Raw genomic sequence first — 19,611 nt, forward strand, 5'->3', positions numbered from 1 at the left:
CAGGATCCATTGCCTTAGAAATTGGAATTTAAAAAATACAAATAAATGTGGAGGTGCAAAAGAACATGTTTAGCACAACAGCTGAGTACAGCTGTGTGTAGGAACTCAGTGAAAGAGGCCTTTGTTTTCTTAAATTGTAAAACTGGGTTCAAGCTCCCTAATTACAGTACTCAGGAGATGGGTCCTAAGAAGACTGACTTAGTAATATAAATGAGCAATAAAATTCAAGATGCAATTTTTTTATCATCTTAAAAAATGCACCAAAGCAACACATACAAGTGCTTTAATAAATCAAACAATATTGTCTCATTTGAACGTCCTCTATTATTTTTAAGTTAGGCTATTTCAAAATCTGGAAGTATGTTTAGCCAGCTGTCCTTCCAAGTCAGATTTCTCCCATTATAGGTACAAAGTATATACAATACAAATCTCAAATTCAGGTACAAAAAGGCACTGAAAGCACTTTTTAAGCCACTGATCTCTGCCCCAGAAATACCAACCTTCTCCCTAGTCTTCCTATCCTCAACATGATGTTAAATCTCTTTTACTGATAATTCAAAGCAACTCAGAACTACCTTCTCAATTAGAACACCCCCCCACCAAACCTCAGGACTGGTATCAGGCCCATCCCAAGGTCTGTTTCTACCCAGTTAACAACCAACCAGTCCTCTTGCCAGTTTATCCTGTCAGCAAAAGCTTGATACCAATCAACCCTACTGGCAAATCAAAGCTATTTATCATAGGTGGGGTGTTCTAATTCACAATATTTTCTTAGAACCCCACCACCACCTTCTAAGTTTGACATAATAAACTTCACCCACCCAAGCGATCCTTCCGGTTCCCCTATGGGAGGATCCATTCTTGGCCCCAGATTCTCTTTCTCCATCTTTCTCTCAGAGTCAGATTCTTCCATCGTGCAACAAGTCCTTTCCAGTCCTTTCTAAACCGCAGTACTCTTTTCCTTTTTTTTTTTTTTTTTCTTTTTCCTTGTTCACACCCTCAGTCGCCTATTTTTATTGCCTGTGGCCGCTAGGCCTGCTCTATTCTTGCCTCCGCCTTTGTCCACTGGGGGGCTGTTTTCCCCACGGTTACCTTAACCACCTCAAACTTGGCTTCAAGGCACAGCCGAGTTGGTCAGCTCAAAGACTAAATGATGTGGTGGTGCAAAGGAAGAGACTGAGAATGAGTGGGAAGGGGGGTGGCGGGGGTTCGTGTCGAGTTTGGGCCTCAGGCCCCAAAGTCTCGAAACGCAAAGGTGACTTCACCCGCAAAGAGGTGGGGACGGCGGAGGTGGCAAAAAGAGCAGACCCGTGCGGTAGGCACTAAGTAGCAAAAGCTTCCGCCGGCTTATTGTTACCGAGCCTGGTCGCACGAGAGCGTCCGCCGTTAGCAGCAGTTACGATCTAACCGCCCGCCCTTCAGGAGCCCAGGTACCTCACCGCAGGCAAAGACTGCAGGCCAAGATCACGTGGGCACCTGCCGTAAACCCGGAGCCCGTCACGTGACTGCTGCTACCCGAGGGGCGGGTGGACGAGAAAGAATACCATAGAGACTGCGCCGAGAAAGACAGAGTGCCGCCCGTCGCCGTCACGTGGCCCCGGCTCTCCCTCTTCCTTGAGCCCGGTAAGGAGCTATCAGTTTGTAGATGCTTCTCTTGTGGGCTCACCTGGCCTGACTTGTCCAGCACACAGAATTAAAGGAGACGTTTTCAATTTCAGTGCTTCAATGCTAACCCCTGTGTGTGTGTGTGTGTGTGTGTGTGTGTGTGTTGTTGTTGTTGTTTTAAACTGCTGTTTCACCCTTAATATTTTTTGGTGAGGAAGGCCAAGCATTGTTTTTGTCTTCCTGTTTTTTATTACTAGTCCCTGTAACCGGGCTTGTAATGAAATGAATTAATACATCCAAAGCGATTACATCTATGTCTTCCACATAGTAAGCACACAATGAAAGTTATTATTGCTGGAACCAGGGATTCATTGGGAATTTTAGGACACATACTCATCTCCCCGCTTGTTTAAAACTGGAAGTAAGGGAATAAATTCTCATAGACCATAGTAAGAAGTCAAAGTCTAGAATTGATAACTGAAGAGCTATTGACATGTATTTATATACTATATTTAGATATAGAGACGTTCAGATAAAATGGCCAAAAGAGTTCAAAGGGGTTGCTTCTGGAGAGGAGGCAGGGGATAGGAAGTGAGAGGACTGATGCTTTTCATCTTAAACCCCTTTGTACTATATCTATCATCTATCTATCATCTATATGTAGATAGATAGATATATCACGTGTATATGCTACTTAATAAGAAAGGAAAGGAAGGAAAGAATGACAGGAGGAAGGGAGGAAGAAAAGTAGGAAGGAAAGGGACACTGGATAGAACCAGGGTGCTATCTGATTCCAGATATCCCCAACTGCTGTTCTATATGATCCCTTATCACAACTGCCATGCCTCAAGAAAAATTTATTTTATTCTGATCACATCTTCCTTAGCCCTATCTCTCCCTACTATTCTCTCCTCCCCACCAACTCCCCCCACCCCCAAACAAGCCCTTGTTCTAGTTTTTCTTGTGTGGTGAAAGATTATGAGCCCCAATCCAGGAAGTCACTTTAGATTCATTGCCTTCCATACCAGATAGTGATAAACAAATTCTGAGTTAAAGCAGTGAAAGCAGACTTTATTCAATAACTACTGACAGTAATGGAGAAAGCTGAGCTCCATTCCAATATGTGCAGAGATAATTAGGCCTTTTATTTTTTGTAAAGATTTTATTTATTTATTTATTTGTCTTACAGAGAGAGAGAGAGAAAGAATGTGTGTGTGTGTGTGTGTGTGTGTGTGTGTGCACGTGCACGTAGGGGGAGAAGCAGAGGGAGAGGGAGACTCCGTGCTGAGCACAGAACCCCACACCAGACTCCATCTCATGATCTCAAGATCAGGACCTGAGCTGAAATCAAGAGTTGGATGCTTAACTGACTGAACCACTCAGGAGCCCTAATTGGGCCTTTTAAAGGGACAATGAGGTAGGGGAAGAACTAGGCCTCATTTGAGTCAGAGAAGTGGAAAATTTTAAAAGGTTAGTCAGTATAAATGTAATTAAGCTGTTATCTGGCAGTTATCAAAGTTAGGAATCTATTTTCCCACAGAGACTTGAAAACAAAAGCCCTATCCTTCCTGATGATTACATTTCAATGGGATGGCTCTCAAGTCCTTGAAAAAGACTTCTGAGTTATAGGAGATACATATTCACCATTGTAAGCCTTTATAGTAAATGATCTGAGAAAAGTAGGTCAGGAACCTACCATCAGGCTAGAACAAACAGTAAATTATCTTTGCTGTGTTGAACTTTCTCAGTCAGGCATTTTAATGGAGCATTGGGATCAACAGAGAGTTGGGGACCATCCTGGGGCATGGCAAGTCTCTTGGTGCAGGGGTTTGGACAGAGTTCTGTGCTGAGAGGTCTGCTGTTCTCATTAGTCCATTTTCTACAACCTATCTGCTCCTCCCTATCTGCTTCTGCCATTTTTGTTCCAGCTGTTATAATATCTAGTCTGGATAATTGTAAGTGATTTTCCTATGGTGACAGCTCCAAAGTTGTTAGGAGTGGGTGGAATAATCTTCATCAATTATCTCACCCCCCCAAGCATTCAATAGAAGTAATACATGCATGTTTTATGTAAAGGCAGCTTTCAAACATATCCTCCAACCTCCACTACCACCAGGCATCACCAGACAAATTATTCCCTTACACTGTTCTATTATAGAAATTCATTGTCTCCCTGTTGCCAGTCTCCCTCTCCACCCGACCAAACCATCACATTTATCTACCCTCAAGGTCCATGAAGAACAGATGAAGAAAGGGAAGAGAAGGGATGAAGAAGAAAAATGGGGGGCAGCTGAGTGGCTCAGTCAGTTAAGTGTCTGCCTTTGCCTCAGGTCATGATGCCAGGACCCTGGGATCGAGCCCCACATAGGGCTCCCTGCTCAGTGGGGAGCATGCTTCTCGCTCTCCTCCTGGCTTCTTCTCTCTCTCACTACTTCTGTCTCTCTCTCTCTCTCAAATACATAAATAAATAAATAAATATGAATAAAATCTTAAAGAGGGGGGAGAAGTGAGGAGAGGAGAAAGGAGAAGAGGAAAGAGAAGAAAAAGGAGTAGGAGGATGGGAGTGGAAGAAAAGGATTTGACAAAAGATTGAAGAAATAAGCCAAATTAAGAGTTCATTCCAAAGAAGTTGAGTAAGACTGTTGATACAATGTATTCCTATATGGTCTAGAGGTTGAGATTCTGATTTCCACCCAGGCATCCTGGGCTGCTTATTTTTACATTTTCACTGAAGAATCTTACAGAGATAAAAGACAAACCTTTTTTTTGTCAAATTAATTTTTAACTTTTAATTATACATACTTTTCAAAAAGTGTTGATTAAGCTCTGCAGAATTATTCATGCATCAATTTGGCAAATATTTATTGAGCAGCCATTCGGTTCCAGAAACTATATTAGACACTAGATATGCAAACATTTCTCTATTTCTGGTCCTGTTGCATGTCAGATGCTTCTGTCTGACACCTCAGCTCAACCATACTCACACACTCATATACACACACATACAAACACATTAGCATTCTGTCTATCCAGATCCCACACCACATTTTTTTTCAACCATCCATCTCAGCAAGAAAAAATAATAGACCCCTAAGATCCAATAAGATATGTTTCCTCATACTCCTTAAATTCATTCCAGTCACTTTTTTATCCTCAACCACATCCATGAGTCTTCAATTCCCAAACTGTCCCTCATAACTTCCTGCCCTTCTTTTTCTCCACCCCGTCTTCTTCCTCTGTTCCCACAGCTCACTGATATTTCCCAGAGCCCCATGAGGTTATTCCTACATCTTTATGGCAGCTCTTTCTTTTCCATTCCCACAGCTTTGCTTGAAATATCAGAAAATAATCTTCCAGTTAACTAGACTTAAGGATTTGATGAATGAAATTTTAATGGAGGGACTTCTGGTTTCATACCCAACATGTAAGGACCTTAGGAGTTGCCACTCTATACTAACAACAAGTAAAAGGCTGAACAAGCTGAAAAATCAACAAATCTTAGATGTATCAGAGAAATGAAGTTACAAGACAAACTGCTGTCCCTAAAACTGGAGAGAAAAACAGGTGGATACAGAGAATGGTAACTCTTTAGAGCAGAATCCTCCCCGCCCCCCAGAAACATCTGTAGGAACCACTATCAGGGTAGAAAAACCTAAATTGTAATTGACAATTTGTTGGAGGCTCAATGTGGATAAGTCTGAGAGTTAAAAACTCCAGGGCAGCCCAGAGAGGTCTCCACACTTTTGTGAATTTTACCTCCAGGAACTCTACTAGGTCTTCACAGTAAGTATCAGAGAACATTATCTTCCTACTAATGGACATGAGAGGTGAAAAGTAACCATTTTGAAATAAACTAAAATTTTCTGTTCTTCTTAACAAGGCTGGCCCTCAGGAGAAACTATTTTACTATAGCCTAACTTGCTAGGGTTTTATAAGTGCATAGGCTACCTGAGGAAAGGGAAATACCCAACTCCAGCCCACTTTAGACATCCTGTCCCACCCAGAGGAAGAAAAACTTGAGACACACTGGTGAAGATGACAGTTTAGAGACACAGGTTCAGCAAAGATAGCCCCTCAAATGCACACATATACTCATACCACCACACTACCAAAAACTTATTTGCCAAAGTTCCTTTCACCTCTACATTATATCCACCTATCAACAAAAAATTATGTCATACAAAAAGGCAAAAAACACAGATTGAGGAGACAGAAAAAGGATCATAACCAGATAATGGCAGAAATGTTAGAAAACCCAACTGTGAATTTAAAATGATTAATATGCTAAGGACTCTAATGGAAAAATGCAGATAACATGAAATAACTGATAAGTGATATAAGCAGAGAGGTAGAAATTCTAAGAAAGAATAAAAAAGAAATGCATGAAATAAACAGTGTAATAGAAATGAATGCTTTGGTTGGACTCATTAGTAGACTAGACACAGCAAGGGGAAAAAAATCTCTGACCTTGAGGATATGTAAAAGAAACTTCCAAAACTGAAAAGCAAATATTAAAAAGACTGAAAAAAAACCACCCAGAAATATATATAAGGACTGTAGGATAACAACAAAAAGGTAGCATATGCATAATGGGAATACCAGAAGGAGAAGAAAAAGAGAAATGAATAGAAACAATATTTGAATTAATGATGACTAAGAATTTCCCCCAACTTAATGTCAGACATTAAATCACAGATTCAGGAAGCTCAGAGAACATGAAACAGGATAAATGCCAAAACTGCACCTAAGTACATCATTTTCAAATTACAGAAAATCAAATATCAAGAAAAAAATCTTGAAATAAGCCAGAAAAAACCCACACCATTTCCATAGTGGAGCAAAGATACGAATTACATCTCACATCTTCTCAGAAACCATGGAAGCAAGAACATAGTGATGTGAAATATTTAAAGTGTTGAAAGAAAAAACCCAACAACCTAGAACTCTGTACTCTATAAAATTATTCTTCAGAAATGAAGAAGAAATAAAGACTTTTGAGACAAACAAAAACTGAGGAAATTTGTGGCCAACAGACTTGCCTTGAAAGAAATGTTTAAAAAAAAAGATCTTCAGGAAAAAGGAAAATTATATAGGTCAGGAATCCAGATCTAAGTAAAGGAAGAAAATTTGAGAAGGAAAAGTGAAGATTTATATTTCTTATTCTTAATTGATTTAAGAGATAACAATTTATTCAAAATAATAATAGCAGCAAAGATAGCAGAGTAGTAGGAGGATCCCAGGCTTGCCTGGTCACTTGACCACAGCTACATAAATATTAAATCATTATGAATACCCAAGAGATTAATCTGAGGACTGAAAAAAAAATAAACAGCACAACTAGAGGGAGAGAAGAGGCCACATCATGGAAGTTAGGAGGTGCAGAGACATGATTTGGGGGGAAAATGGATCATGGATGCTGCAGAGGGGAGGGACCCCTGGTCATAGAGATAGGAGAGAGGGCAGGGGGAGTACACAGGAGATCACACAAGGAAAGCACTTCCCCAAAGTGGGGAAATGAGTGCACACTGGGAAAATGAGAGGGGCTGATTTTTTTTTTGTAGTTTTTAATTTTATTATGTTATGTTAGTCACCATACAATACATCATTAGTTTTTGATGTACTGATCCACGATCCATTGTTTTCGTATAACACCCAGTGCTCCATGCAGTACGTACCCTCCTTAATACCATCACCGGGCTAACCAATCCCCCTCCCCCCTCCCCTCTAAAACCCTGTTTGTTTCTCAGGTCCATAGTCTCTCATGGTTCATCTCTACCTCCAATTCCCCCCCCCCATTTTTCCCTTCCTTCTCCTAATGTCCTCCATGTTATTCCTTATGTTCCACCAATAAGTGAAACCATATGATAATTGACTTTCTCTGCTTGACTTATTTCACTTAGCATAATCTCCTCCAGTCCCATCCATGTTGATGTAAAAGTTGGGTATTCATCTTTTCGGATGGCTGAGTAATATTCCATTGTATGTATGGACCACATCTTCTTTATCCATTCATCTGTTGAAGGGCATCTCAGCTCTTTCCAGTTTGGCTATTGCGGACATTGCTGCTATGAACATTGGGGTGCATATGGCCCTTCTTTTCACTACATCTCTGTCTCTGGGGTAAGTACCCAGGAGTGCAATTGCTGGGTCATAGGGTAGCTCTATTTTTAAATTTTTGAGGAACCTCCACATTGTTTTCCAAAGTGGCTGTACCAACTTGCATTCCCACCAACAGTGTAAGAGGGTTCCCCTTTCTCCACAACCTCTCCAACATTTGTTGTTTCTTTCCCTGTCCATTTTTGCGATTCTAACTGGTGTAAGGTGGTATCTCAGTGTGGTTTTGATTTGGATTTCCCTGATGGCTAATGATGATGAACATTTTTTCATGTGTCTGTTAGCCATTTGTATGTCTTCTTCAGAAAAGTGTCTGTTCATCTCTTCTGCCCACTTTTTGACTTGATTATTTGTTTTTTGGGTGTTGAGTTTGAGAAGTTCTTTATAGATTTTGGATACCAGCCCTTTATCTGTTGTGTCATTTGCAAATATCTTCTCCCATTCTGTGGATTGCCTCTTTGTTTTGTTGACTGTTTCCTTTGCTGTGCAGAAGCTTTTTATCTTGATGAAGTCCCAAAAGTTCATTTTTGCTTTGGTTTCACTAGCTTTTGGAGATGTATCTTGAAAGAAGTTGCTGTGGTCGATGTCAAAGAGGTTACTGCCTATGTTCTCCTCTAGGATTTTGATGGATTCCTGTCTCACAATGAGGTCTTTCATCCACTTTGAGTTTATCTTTGTGAATGGTGTTAGAGAATGGTCGAGTTTCATTCTTCTGCATGTGGCTGTCCAATTTTCCCAGCACCATTTATTGAAGAGACTTTTTTCCATTGCATGTTTTTTCCTGCTTTGTCAAAGATTATTTGACCATAGAGTTGAGGGTCCATATCTGGGTTCTCTATTCTGTTCCATTGGTCTGTATGTCTGTTTTTGTGCCAGTACCATGCTGTCTTGGTGATCACTGATTTGTAATATAGCTTGAAATCGGGCAACGTGATGCTCCCAGCTTTGTATTTCTTTTTCAATATCTCCTTGGCGATTCGGGGTCTTTTCTGATTCCATACAAATTTTAGGATTGTTTGTTCCAGCACTTTGAAAAACGTCATTGGAATTTTGATAGGGATGGCATTGAAGGTATAGATTGCTCTGGGTAGCATAGACATTTTAACAATGTTTATTCTTCCAATCCATGAGCATGGAATATTTTTCCATCTTTTTGTGTCTTCTTCAATTTCTTTCATGAGTGTTTTGTAGTTCCTAGAGTATAGATCCTTTACCTCTTTGGTTAGGTTTATTCTGAGGTATCTTATGGATTTTGGTGCTATTGTAAATGGAATCATTTCTTTAATTTCTCTTTCTACACTTGCGTTGTTAATGTATAAGAAAGCAACTGATTTCTGTGCATTGATTTTGTATCCTGCCACATTACTGAATTGCCGGATGAGTTCTAGTAATTTGGGGGTGGAGTCTTTTGGGTTTTCCACATAAAGTATCACGTCGTCTGCGTAAAGAGAGAGTTTGACTTCTTCTTTGCCAATTTGAATACCTTTTATTTCTTTTTGTTGTCTGATTGCTGTTGCTAGGACTTCTAGTACTATGTTGAACAACAGTGGTGAGAGTGGGCACCCTTGACGTGTTCCTGATCTTAAGGGAAAGGATCTCAGCTTTTCCCCATTGAGGATGATATTCGCTGTGGGTTTTTCATAGATGGATTTTATGAGCTTGAGGAATGTTCCCTCTATCCCTATACTCTGGAGAGTTTTAATCAGGAAAGGATGTTGTATTTTGTCAAATGCTTTTTCTGCATCAATTGAGAGGACCATATGGTTCTTCTCCCTCCTCTTATTAATGTGTTCTATCACATTGATTGATTTGCGAATGTTGAACCACCCTTGCATCCTGGGGATAAATCCCACTTGGTCATGGTGGATGATCCTTTTAATGTATTGTTGGATCCTATTAGCTAGGATTTTGTTGAGAATTTTGGCATCCATATTCATCAGGGATATTGGTCTGAAATTCTCCTTTTTGATGGGGTCTTTGCCTGGTTTGGGGATTAAGGTAATGCTGGCCTCATAGAATGAGTTTGGAAGTTTTCCTTCTGTTTCTATTTTTTGAAACAGCTTCAGTAGAATAGGTATTATTTCTTCTTTGAATGTTTGGTAGACTTCCCCAGGGAATCCATCAGGCCCTGGACTCTTGTTTTTTGGGAGGTTTTGGATCACTGCTTCAATCTCGTTACTGGTTATTGGCCTATTCAGGTTGTCAATTTCTTCCTGTTTCAGTCTTGGCAGCTTATAGGGTTCCAGGAAGGCCTCCATTTCATCCAGATTGCTCAGTTTATTGGCATATAGTTGGTGATAATAATTTCTAATAATTGTTTCTATTTCTTTGGTGTTAGTCGTGATCTCTCCCCTTTCATTCATCATTTTATTAATTTGGGTCCTTTCTCTCTTCTTTTGGATAAGTCTGGCCAGTGGTTTATCAATCTTATTAATTATTTCAAAGAACCAACTTCTAGTTTCGTTGATCTGATCTACTGTGTTTCTGGTCTCTAATTCATTGATTTCTGCTCTAATTTTAATTATTTCTCTTCTAATGTGTGGCTTAGGCGTCGTTTGTTGCTTTTTCTCTAGTTCTTTAAGGTGTAGAGTTAGTTGGTGAATTCGGGAGTTTTCTATTTTTTTGAGTGAGGCTTGGATGGCTGTGTATTTCCCCCTTAGGACCGCCTTTGCAGTATCCCATACGTTTTGGACTGATGTGTTTTCATTCTCATTGATTTCCATGAATTGTTTAAGTTCTTCTTTGATTTTTTGGTTGACCCAAACATTCTTGAGCAGAGTGGTCTTTAGCTTCCAAGTGTTTGAATTTCTGCCAATTTTTTTTTTGTGTGATTGAGTTCCAGTTTTAGAGCATTGTGGTCTGAGAATATGCAGGGAATAATCTCAATCTTTTGGTATCGGTTGAGACCTGATTTGTGACCCAGTATATGGTCTATTCTGGAGAAAGTTCCATGTGCGCTTGAGAAGAATGAGTATTCTGTTGTTTTAGGGTGGAATGTTCTGTAAATATCTATGAGGTCCATCTGGTCCAATGTATCATTCAAAGCTCTTGTTTCCTTGTTGATTTTCTGCTTAGATGATCTGTCCATTGCTGAGAGTGGAGTATTGAGGTCTCCTACAATTAACGTATTGTTATCAATATGACTCTTTATTTTGGTGAACAGTTGGTTTATGTAGATGGCTGCTCCCATGTTGGGGGCATGGATATTTACAATTGTTAGATCTTCTTGTTGGATAGACCCTTTAAGAATGATATAGTGTCCTTCTGTGTCTCTTATTACAGACTTTAGTTTAAAATCTAATTTGTCTGATATAAGAATTGCTACCCCAGCTTTCTTTTGAGGTCCGCTGGCATGGAAGATGGATCTCCATCCCTTCACTTTCAGTCTGGATGTATCTTTAAGTTCAAAATGAGTCTCTTGTAGACAGCATATGGATGGGTCCTGTCTTTTTATCCAATCTGCAACCCTGTGCCGTTTTATGGGAGCGTTTAGGCCATTCACGTTGAGAGTGATTATTGAAAGATATGAATTAATTGTCATCACGTTGCCTGTGAAGACGTTGCTTTTATAGATTGTCCCTGTAAATTTCTGTTGTAGATCACTCTTGGGGTCTTTCTCCTTTTATAGAACCCCCCTTAATATTTCTTGCAGGGCCGGCTTAGTGGTCACATATTCTTTCAACTTCTGCCGGTCGTGGAAGCTCTGCATCTCTCCGTCCATTCTAAACGAAAGCCTTGCCGGATAAAGTATTCTTGGCTGCATGTTCTTCTCATTTAGTACCCTGAATATGTCTTGCCAGGCCTTTCTGGCTTGCCAGGTCTCTGTGGATAGGTCTGACGTTATTCTGATGTTCCTCCCTCTGTATGTAAGGAATCTCTTCCCCCTAACTGCCCTTAAGATGGTTTCCTTGGTTCTAAGATTTGCAAGTTTTACTATTACATGCCGGGGTGTTGGCCTGTTTTCCTTGATCTTAGGAGGGGTCCTCTCTGCCTCTAGGACTCGAATGTTTGTTTCATTCCCCAGATTAGGGAAGTTCTCAGCCACGATTTGCTCAAATACATCTTCTAGTCCTCTCTCTCTCTCCACTCCCTCCGGGATTCCAATGAGTCTGACATTGGAACGCCTCATGGTGTCACTTATTTCTCTGAATCTATTTTCATGGATTCTGAGTTGTTTTTCCCTGGCCTCCCCTTTTCCCTTTTTATCTATTATACTGTCTTCCAGATCGCTTATTCTCTCTTCTGTCTCAGTTACCCTAGCTGTTAGATTATCTAGATTGGGTTGGATCTCATTGATAGCATTTTTAAGTTCTGCCAATTCCCCTTTTATTTCTGCCCTTAGAGACTCTATGTTGCCATTAATTGATTTCTCCATTCTAGCCATTGTCTTCACAATTGCTAACCTGAATTCCATCTCTGACATCTTGGTTATATCTGCATCCATTTGTAAATCTGCAGCATAAGTCATAATCTCTGAGTCTTTTCTGTTTTGGGGGCTCCTCCTCCTAGTCATTCTGTTGATGGGTGTTTGAGGGAATGTATAGAGTCGAAATTATTGACCAGAACCCCAGCAAGATGCACCTGTTTTCTTGGGACCTTAGGGTTGCTGGCCTCTTGTTTTCCCAGCCTGTCTTCTGCAGGAGGGGCCTGCCGCGCTGTTACTTAGGCAACCCTGTTTTGGCGGAGTTGCCCTGCGCTCCTGTGGCGGGGGATGGGCTCAGTGGGAATCAGTCTTTGGGGCTTTTGTTCTCTGGCGCCTTTCCCTGGCGGCTTTCCGGGTCTCTTCCGCGAGTCAGAGCAGAAGAGACCGTTTCCAACCCTCTGCCTCAGAGCAGAGAGACCGTAGTCTATTCTTCAGTGAGCTCTCCAGGCCATACCGTCTCCATTTCTGTCCGTGTTGCTATAAACTGCAGCGTCCTGGGTTGTGCGCCCCTTCGCAGCGCTCTCAGTCCTGCCTCCAGGTCGGGGCACGTCTCTGCCCTTTGTGCTTCTAAAACCACCAGCCGCTGCCTGTTCGCGCGCGTGCGCTACTCCACCGCTTGTGGTCCTGTCCCGGGGACTGCAGTTCGCGTGCGCGCGACTCCGCTGCTTGGGGTTTCCACCCCCGGGGGTTGCAGTTCATTGGCGCGACCCCGGCACACCAGGTTTCCGCCTCGGAGGCTGCAGTTCGCATGCGCCCGACCGTCGCTCCAGTTTCTGTCCCAAGAGGGGCTGATTTTTATGAAGTTTTACAACCAGTGGGGCTCAAAGACTGGAGTTTTAGAGGTCCATGGGCATGACTGATGTGGAGCCCTGAGGGCACTGCAGTGCTCCTGGTGTGAAGGAAAGCAGAAGTTTAAGAGCAGACAGCTGACCTGAAGTTCCCTTGGGATGCACTGGGAGAGATGGTTCCCCCTTCTTGGGCACATCTGGGAGAGGTGGCATTGTCTCTCTTGGGACAAAAGAGCCAGTGGGCACCATTACCCTCCCCCATCCCTTAGCATAGATGCAGAGACACCTGCTGAGGGCAGCTTACTTGGACAGCAGCTTCTTGCTACACTTTTCTCCAAACCCCAAGCCCCTGCCCTTTGGTGTGACTGCCCTTCTGGGTCAAACCTGCATCAATCCCAGTGCAAACAGACACTACCCTAGAGGACCAGTGCAGGTCCATGCAATGCCAGCCCCCTAAAATTTGGAGTTGTACAACTCAGCTGGCCTGCCTAGGATAAACACAGGTGCACTGTGCTGGTGGGCAGGCAGACAGCCCAGGCACAGGGTGAAGGCAGGGATCTGAGGGATGCCTGAGACACAGGAGGGGAGATAGTTCACTCTTCTGGGAGGGTCTCCAGACAGCAGTGGGTGTGAACTCCCCTCTTCGGGGAAGAAGAGAGGGTTGGCGCAATTTCCCTCCCTGCCCCTCAACATAAACTAACTTCAGTAAGCAGCACAGCAACAACAGTGGAGGCCTAAACCACTTACATCAGGTACCCCCTCCGTGCTCTGCAGGTGTCACTTTTCTCTGGCAAGTGTACCTGAGAATCAGAGCAGCAAGCACCTCCCCCAGAAGACCAGCACAAACACCCTGCACACACCATGTCTACTGACCATAGAGTTCTGCAAAGCTTCAGTTCTAGTGGACATAGCATCAGGTCTCTTTTAACAAGCCGACCAGAGCACACTTAATCAAGATTCACCACACTCTGGCAAGGTCCAAACACTCCCCACTGCAGGCAAGGAGAAACTCTGCAGAGGGCTGACCTGAGGAAAAGAGCAGCCAAAACACAGCAGCAGAGTCCACACAGCATTCACTAGAGACAATTCCTGAAGTACCAGTGCTTCACAGTGTAAGACCTCTTCTTCAAAAAGCCATTACTCTCAGTAGCAGGAAATATAACAGGCTTTTCTAACACAGAGAAGAAGACAGAGACCTAGACAAAACACCAAGATGGGGGAATTCATCCCAAAAGAAAGAACAAGAAAAGGTCACAGCCAGGTGGCAAAGGAAAGCAGAATCTCAGGCGTGGCACTGTGGTCTGAGGATGTCCCTGCGTTGTAAGAAGGGTGGGTGGCACCTAAGGGCGACACTGTTCCCAGGCATAGGAGCGTGGAAGCTGGCTGAGAACAGCGAGTCAAGGTGCCGACTTTCTGCTCTGTATTACCATAAAACTTGAACCGCTGCTTGGTCATGTGACAGCATTCCTGGGATGGGTCAGGCAAACAGCAGAAGTGTGGCAAGACCCTCCCCGGGAGGAACAGCATGGGTCTACACAGTGGGAGTCCCTAAAATCTGGAATTTTGAAACTCATTTGCAGGCCTGAGATAAAGAAGCTTGGACACAGGCAGAGTAAACACAGTGATCTGACAGAAACCAGGGAGATAAGAATGATTGCTCTTCTGTGATGAAATCTGAAGAAGGGAGGCTTGAATTTTCAGCTCCAGGGATAGACAGCTGGGCACTGCCATATTCATCCCCCCCCATCAGTGTTGAAAGCCTTCAGGGAGCAAAACAGAGCCACCTAGTGGAGTCTGGAGCTGCTTACACCAAGTCCTGCCTCCCTGCACCCTGGAGACACATTTCCACCAGAGCAAGTCCACCTGAATATCAGCTCAACAGGCCTCTCCCCTGGAAGCCCAGCACAAACAACTCACTTACACAAAGTTTGCTGATCATAGAGTGTTGCAATGGGTCAGCTAGAGGGGAAAATAGCATCTTCTGTACTTTTATTCTTTATTATTATTTTTTCATTTATTTCCTTATTTTTTCAATTCTTTTTAATCTTTTTTAATTTTTATTTTTATATATGCTTTATGTATACATATTTTTTATTTACTTTACTCTTATTTTATTTTATTTTTATATATTTCTTCCTTTCTTATTTGGGGAATCTAGATTCTTTAAGTAATCAGACAAAAACACACCCAGGATCTAGTATTTGTTGTTGTTGTTGTTATTGTTGTTGTTGGGTTTTGTTTTTGTTTTTTTCTTTTCCCTTCTTCTTTTCTCTTCTGGATGAAATTACAAGAAAGAGAAATTCACCTGAAAAGAAAGTATGGGAGGTAGGACTCACAGCCAGAGATTTAATCAATAGAGATATAAGTAAGATGTCTGAACTAGAATTTAAAAGAATGATTATATGGATACTAGCTGGGCTTGAAAAAAGCATAGACCACAGTAGAGAATCCCTTACTACAGAGATTTAAAAAAACTAAAATCTAGTCAGGACAAAATTAAAAAGGCTATTACTGAGATGCAGTCCCAAATAGAGGACATAAAAATGAGGATGGATGAAACAGAGGGGCGAATCAGTGATATAGAAGATAAAATTATGGAAAATAATGAAACCAGAAGGAAGAGGGAAAGAAAGGTAATGGACCACAAAGGTAGACTTAAGGAAATCAGTGACTTATTAAAATGGAATAACATTCATATCATAGGAGTCCTGAAGATGAACAGAAAGAAAAGAGGGCAGGTTTACTGAAGCAAATTATAACTGAAAACTTCCTAATCTGGGGAAAGATACAGACATCAAAATCTAAGAAGCACAGACAACTCCTATTAAATTAAACAAAAGCTGACCATCACCAAGGCATATCAATGTCAAATTCACAAAATACACAGACAAGGAAAAAAATCCTGAAAGCAGCAAGGGGAAAAAAAGTCCTTAACCTACAAGAGAAGACAGATCAGGTTCACAGCAAATCTTTCCACAAACCCTGGCAGGCCAGAAAGGAGTGGAAGGAAATATCCAATATGCTGAATGGGAAAAAGGTGCAGCCAAGAATTCTTTATCCAGCAAGGCTTTCATTCAGAATAGCAGGAGAGATAAAGAGTTTCCCAGATAAACAAAAACTAAAGGAGTTTATGGCCACTAAATCAGCCCTACAGGAAATTTTAAGGGGACTACTTGAATGGGAAAAAAAAAAGACCAAAATCAACAAAGACTAGAAAGGACCAGAGAACATCACCAAAAACACCAACTCTACAGGTAATACAATGGCACTAAATTCATATCTTTCAATAATCGCTCTGAGTGTAAATGGACTGAATGCTCCAATCAGAAGATATAGGGTATCAGAATGGGGAAAAAAAAAAAAAAAACAAGATCCATTTATATGCTGGGTACAAAGTCTCATTTTAGAACTTAAGAAACCTGCAGATTGAAATTGAAGAGAGGGTGAACCATCTACATGATAAGGATGGCACAAGAAAGCCAGAGTAGCCATACTTATATCACACAAACTAGATTTTAAAGCAAAGACTGTAATAAGAGTTGAAGAAGGGAATTCTATCATAATAAAGGGGACTATCCATCAGGAAGATCTAACAATTGTAAATATTTATGTCCCTAATTTGGGAGCACTAAAATATATAAATCAATTAATAATAAACATAAAGAAACTCATGGATAATAAAACAATGATAGTAGGGGACTTTAATGTCCCAATTACAGCAATGGACAGATCATCTAAGCAGAAAATCAACAAGGAAATGATGACATTCAATGACACACTGGACCAGATGGAGTTAACAGATATATTCATAACATTTCATCCTAAAGCAGCAGAATACACATTCTTTTCAAGTGACATGGAACATTCTTCAGAATAGATTGTGTAATGGGTCACAAATCAGCCCTCAACAAGTACAAAAAGATCGAGATCATACCATGCATACTTTCAGACCACAAGACTATGAAACATAATGTCAACCACAAGAAAAAATTGGAAAGAGCTCAAATACGTGGGGGTTAAAGAATAAATGGGTTAACTAACAAATTAATGAAGAAATAAAAATATACATGGAAGCAAAGGAAAATGAAAACACAACAGTCCAAAACATTTGGGATGCAGCAAAAGCAATCCTAAGAGGGAATTCTATTACAATATATAGGCCTACCTCAAGAATCAAGAAAAGTCTCAAATACATAACCTAACTTTTCACCTAAAGGAACTAGAAAAGGAACAGCAAATAAAGCCTAAAGCTAGCAAAGGAAGGGAAATAATAAAGACTTGACTAGAAATAAATGATACAGAAACAACAAGAACAACAACAAAGAAAACAGTAGAATGGATTAAAGAAACTAAGAGCTGGTTCTTTGAAAGAATTAGTAAAATCGCAAAAGAAAAGAGAAAGGACCCAAATAGATAAAATCATGAATGAAAGAGGAGAGATCACAAGCAAAACCACAGAAATACAAACAATTCTAAGGGAATACTATGAAAAAATTATATGCCAAGAAATTGGGCAATCTAGAAGAAATTGACAAATTCCTAGAAACCTACAAACTATAAAAACTGAAACAGGAAGAAATAGAAAATTTGAACAGACATAACCAGCAAAGAAATTTAATCAGTATTCAAAAATTTCCCAACAAACAACAGTCCAGGACCAGATGGATTACCAGGGGAATTCTACCAGACATTTAAAGAAGAACTAATACCTATTCTCCTCTAACTGTTCCAAAAAATAGAAATGGAAGGAGAACTTCCAAACTCATCCTATGAAGCCAGCATTACCTTGATTCCAAAGCCAGACAAAGACCCCACTCAAAAGGAGAATTACAGGCCAATATCCCTATTGAACATGGATGTAAAAATTCTCAATAAAATACAAGCAAATTGAATTCTACAGTATATTAAAATAATTATTCACCACAATCAAGTGGGATTTATTCTTTGGCTGCAGTGGTGGTTCAATATTCACAAATTAATCAGTGTGATACACCACATTAATAAAAGGAAGAATAAGAACCATATGATCCTGCCAATAGATGCAAGAAAAACATTTGACAAAATATAGCATCCTTTCTATTTTTTGATTTTGTTTTTGTTTTTTTTGAGTGAAAATATTCTTTTTTTAAATTTTTTTAATGTTATGTTAGTCACCATACAGTACATCATTAGTTTTTGATGTAGTGTTCCGTGATTCATTGTTTGCATATAACACCCAGTGCTCCAGGCAATACGTGCCCTCCTTAATACCAATCATTGGACTAGCACATCCCCCAACCCCCCTCCTCTCTAAAACCCTCAGATTGTTTCCCAGAGTCCATAGTCTCTCATGGTTCATCTCCCCCTCTGGTTTCCCCCTCTTAATTTTTCCCTTCCTTCTCCTAATGTCCTCCATGCTATTCCTTATATTCCACAAACAAGTGAACCCATATGATAATTATCTTTCTCTGCTTGGCTTATTTCACTTAGCATAATCTCCTCCAATTTCATCCATGTTGAAGGAAATGTTGGGTATTCATCCTTTCTGATGGCTGAGCAACATTCCATTGTATATATGTACCACAACTTCTTTATCCATTCATCTCTTGAAGGGCATCTCAGCTCCTTCCACAGTTTGGCTATCGTGGACATTGCTGCTATGAACATTGGGGTGCATGTGCTCCTTCTTTTCACTACATCTGTATCTTTGGGGTAAATACCCAGTAGTGCAATTGCTGGGTCATAGGGTAGCTCTATTTTTAAATTTTTGAGGAACCTCCACATTGTTTTCCAAAGTGGCTGTACCAACTTGCATTCCCACCAACAGTGTAAGAGGGTTCCCTTCTCCACAACCTCTCCAACATTTGTTGTTTCTTGCCTTGTCAATTTTTGCCATTCAAACTGCTATAAGGTGGTATCTCAATGTGGTTTTGATTTGAATTTCCCTGATGGCTAATGATGATAAACATTTTTTCATGTGTCAGTCAGCCATTTGTATGTCTTCTTTTGAGAAGTGTCTATTCATGTCTTCTGCCCATTTTGGACTTATTTGTTTTGGGGGTGTTGAGTTTGAGAAGTTCTTTACAGATCTTGGATACCAGCCCTTTATCTGTAGTGTCATTTGCAAATATCTTCTCCCATTCTGTGGGGTGCCTCTTTGTTTTGTTGACTGTTTCCTTTGCTGTGCAGAGCCTTTTTTCTTGATCAATTCCCAAAAGTTCATTTTTGCTTTTGTTTCCCTTGCCTTTGGAGACGTGTCTTGCAAGAAATTGCTGTGTCTAATGTCAAATAGGTTACTATGTTCTCCTCTAGGAGTTTGATGGATTCCTGTCTCACATTGAGGTCTTTCATCCGTTTAGAGTTTATCTTTGTGTATGGTGTAAGAGAATTGTCAAGTTTCATTCTTCTGTATATAGCTGTCCAATTTTCACAGCACCATTTTTGAAGAGACTGGCTTTTTTCCACTGGATATGCAATGGCATTTTTCAAAGTGCTGGAACAAACAATCCTAAAATTTGTATGGAACCAGAAAAGCCATAGAATCTCCAAAGAGGGGCGCCTGGGTGGCTCAGTCGTTAAACGTCTGCCTTCGGCTCAGGTCATGGTCCCAGGGTCCTGGGATCGAGCCCCGCATCGGGCTCCCTGCTCAGCGGGAAGCCTGCTTCTCCCTCTCCCACTCCCCCTGCTTGTGTTCCCTCTCTG

At 41.0% G+C, this 19,611-nt stretch overlaps 1 protein-coding gene across 4 annotated transcripts in view; it reads right to left on the reverse strand.

Annotated features, from left to right (window-relative positions):
- The window catches only part of RRAGB (Ras related GTP binding B), a 42,284-nt gene extending 40,768 nt beyond the window's left edge, over positions 1-1,516 (reverse strand). For 2 of the 4 annotated variants that reach the window (XM_032398250.1, XM_032398249.1), the window contains exon 1: positions 1,358-1,514. Coding sequence is in view for 2 of the 4 variants with exons in the window: in XM_032398248.1 (XP_032254139.1) it covers positions 822-913 (92 nt within the window). In the remaining 2 variants the exon portion in view is untranslated. Of the gene's footprint in view, positions 1-821 lie in introns of all 4 variants that reach the window. The other 2 variants (XM_032398248.1, XM_032398247.1) reach the window with 2 other exon arrangements.
- Positions 1,517-19,611: the final 18,095 nt, after the last annotated feature.

This window comes from Phoca vitulina, unplaced genomic scaffold (genome assembly GCF_004348235.1).
Source record: "Phoca vitulina isolate PV1807 unplaced genomic scaffold, GSC_HSeal_1.0 scaffold114, whole genome shotgun sequence".
Lineage (NCBI taxonomy): Eukaryota > Metazoa > Chordata > Mammalia > Carnivora > Phocidae > Phoca > Phoca vitulina.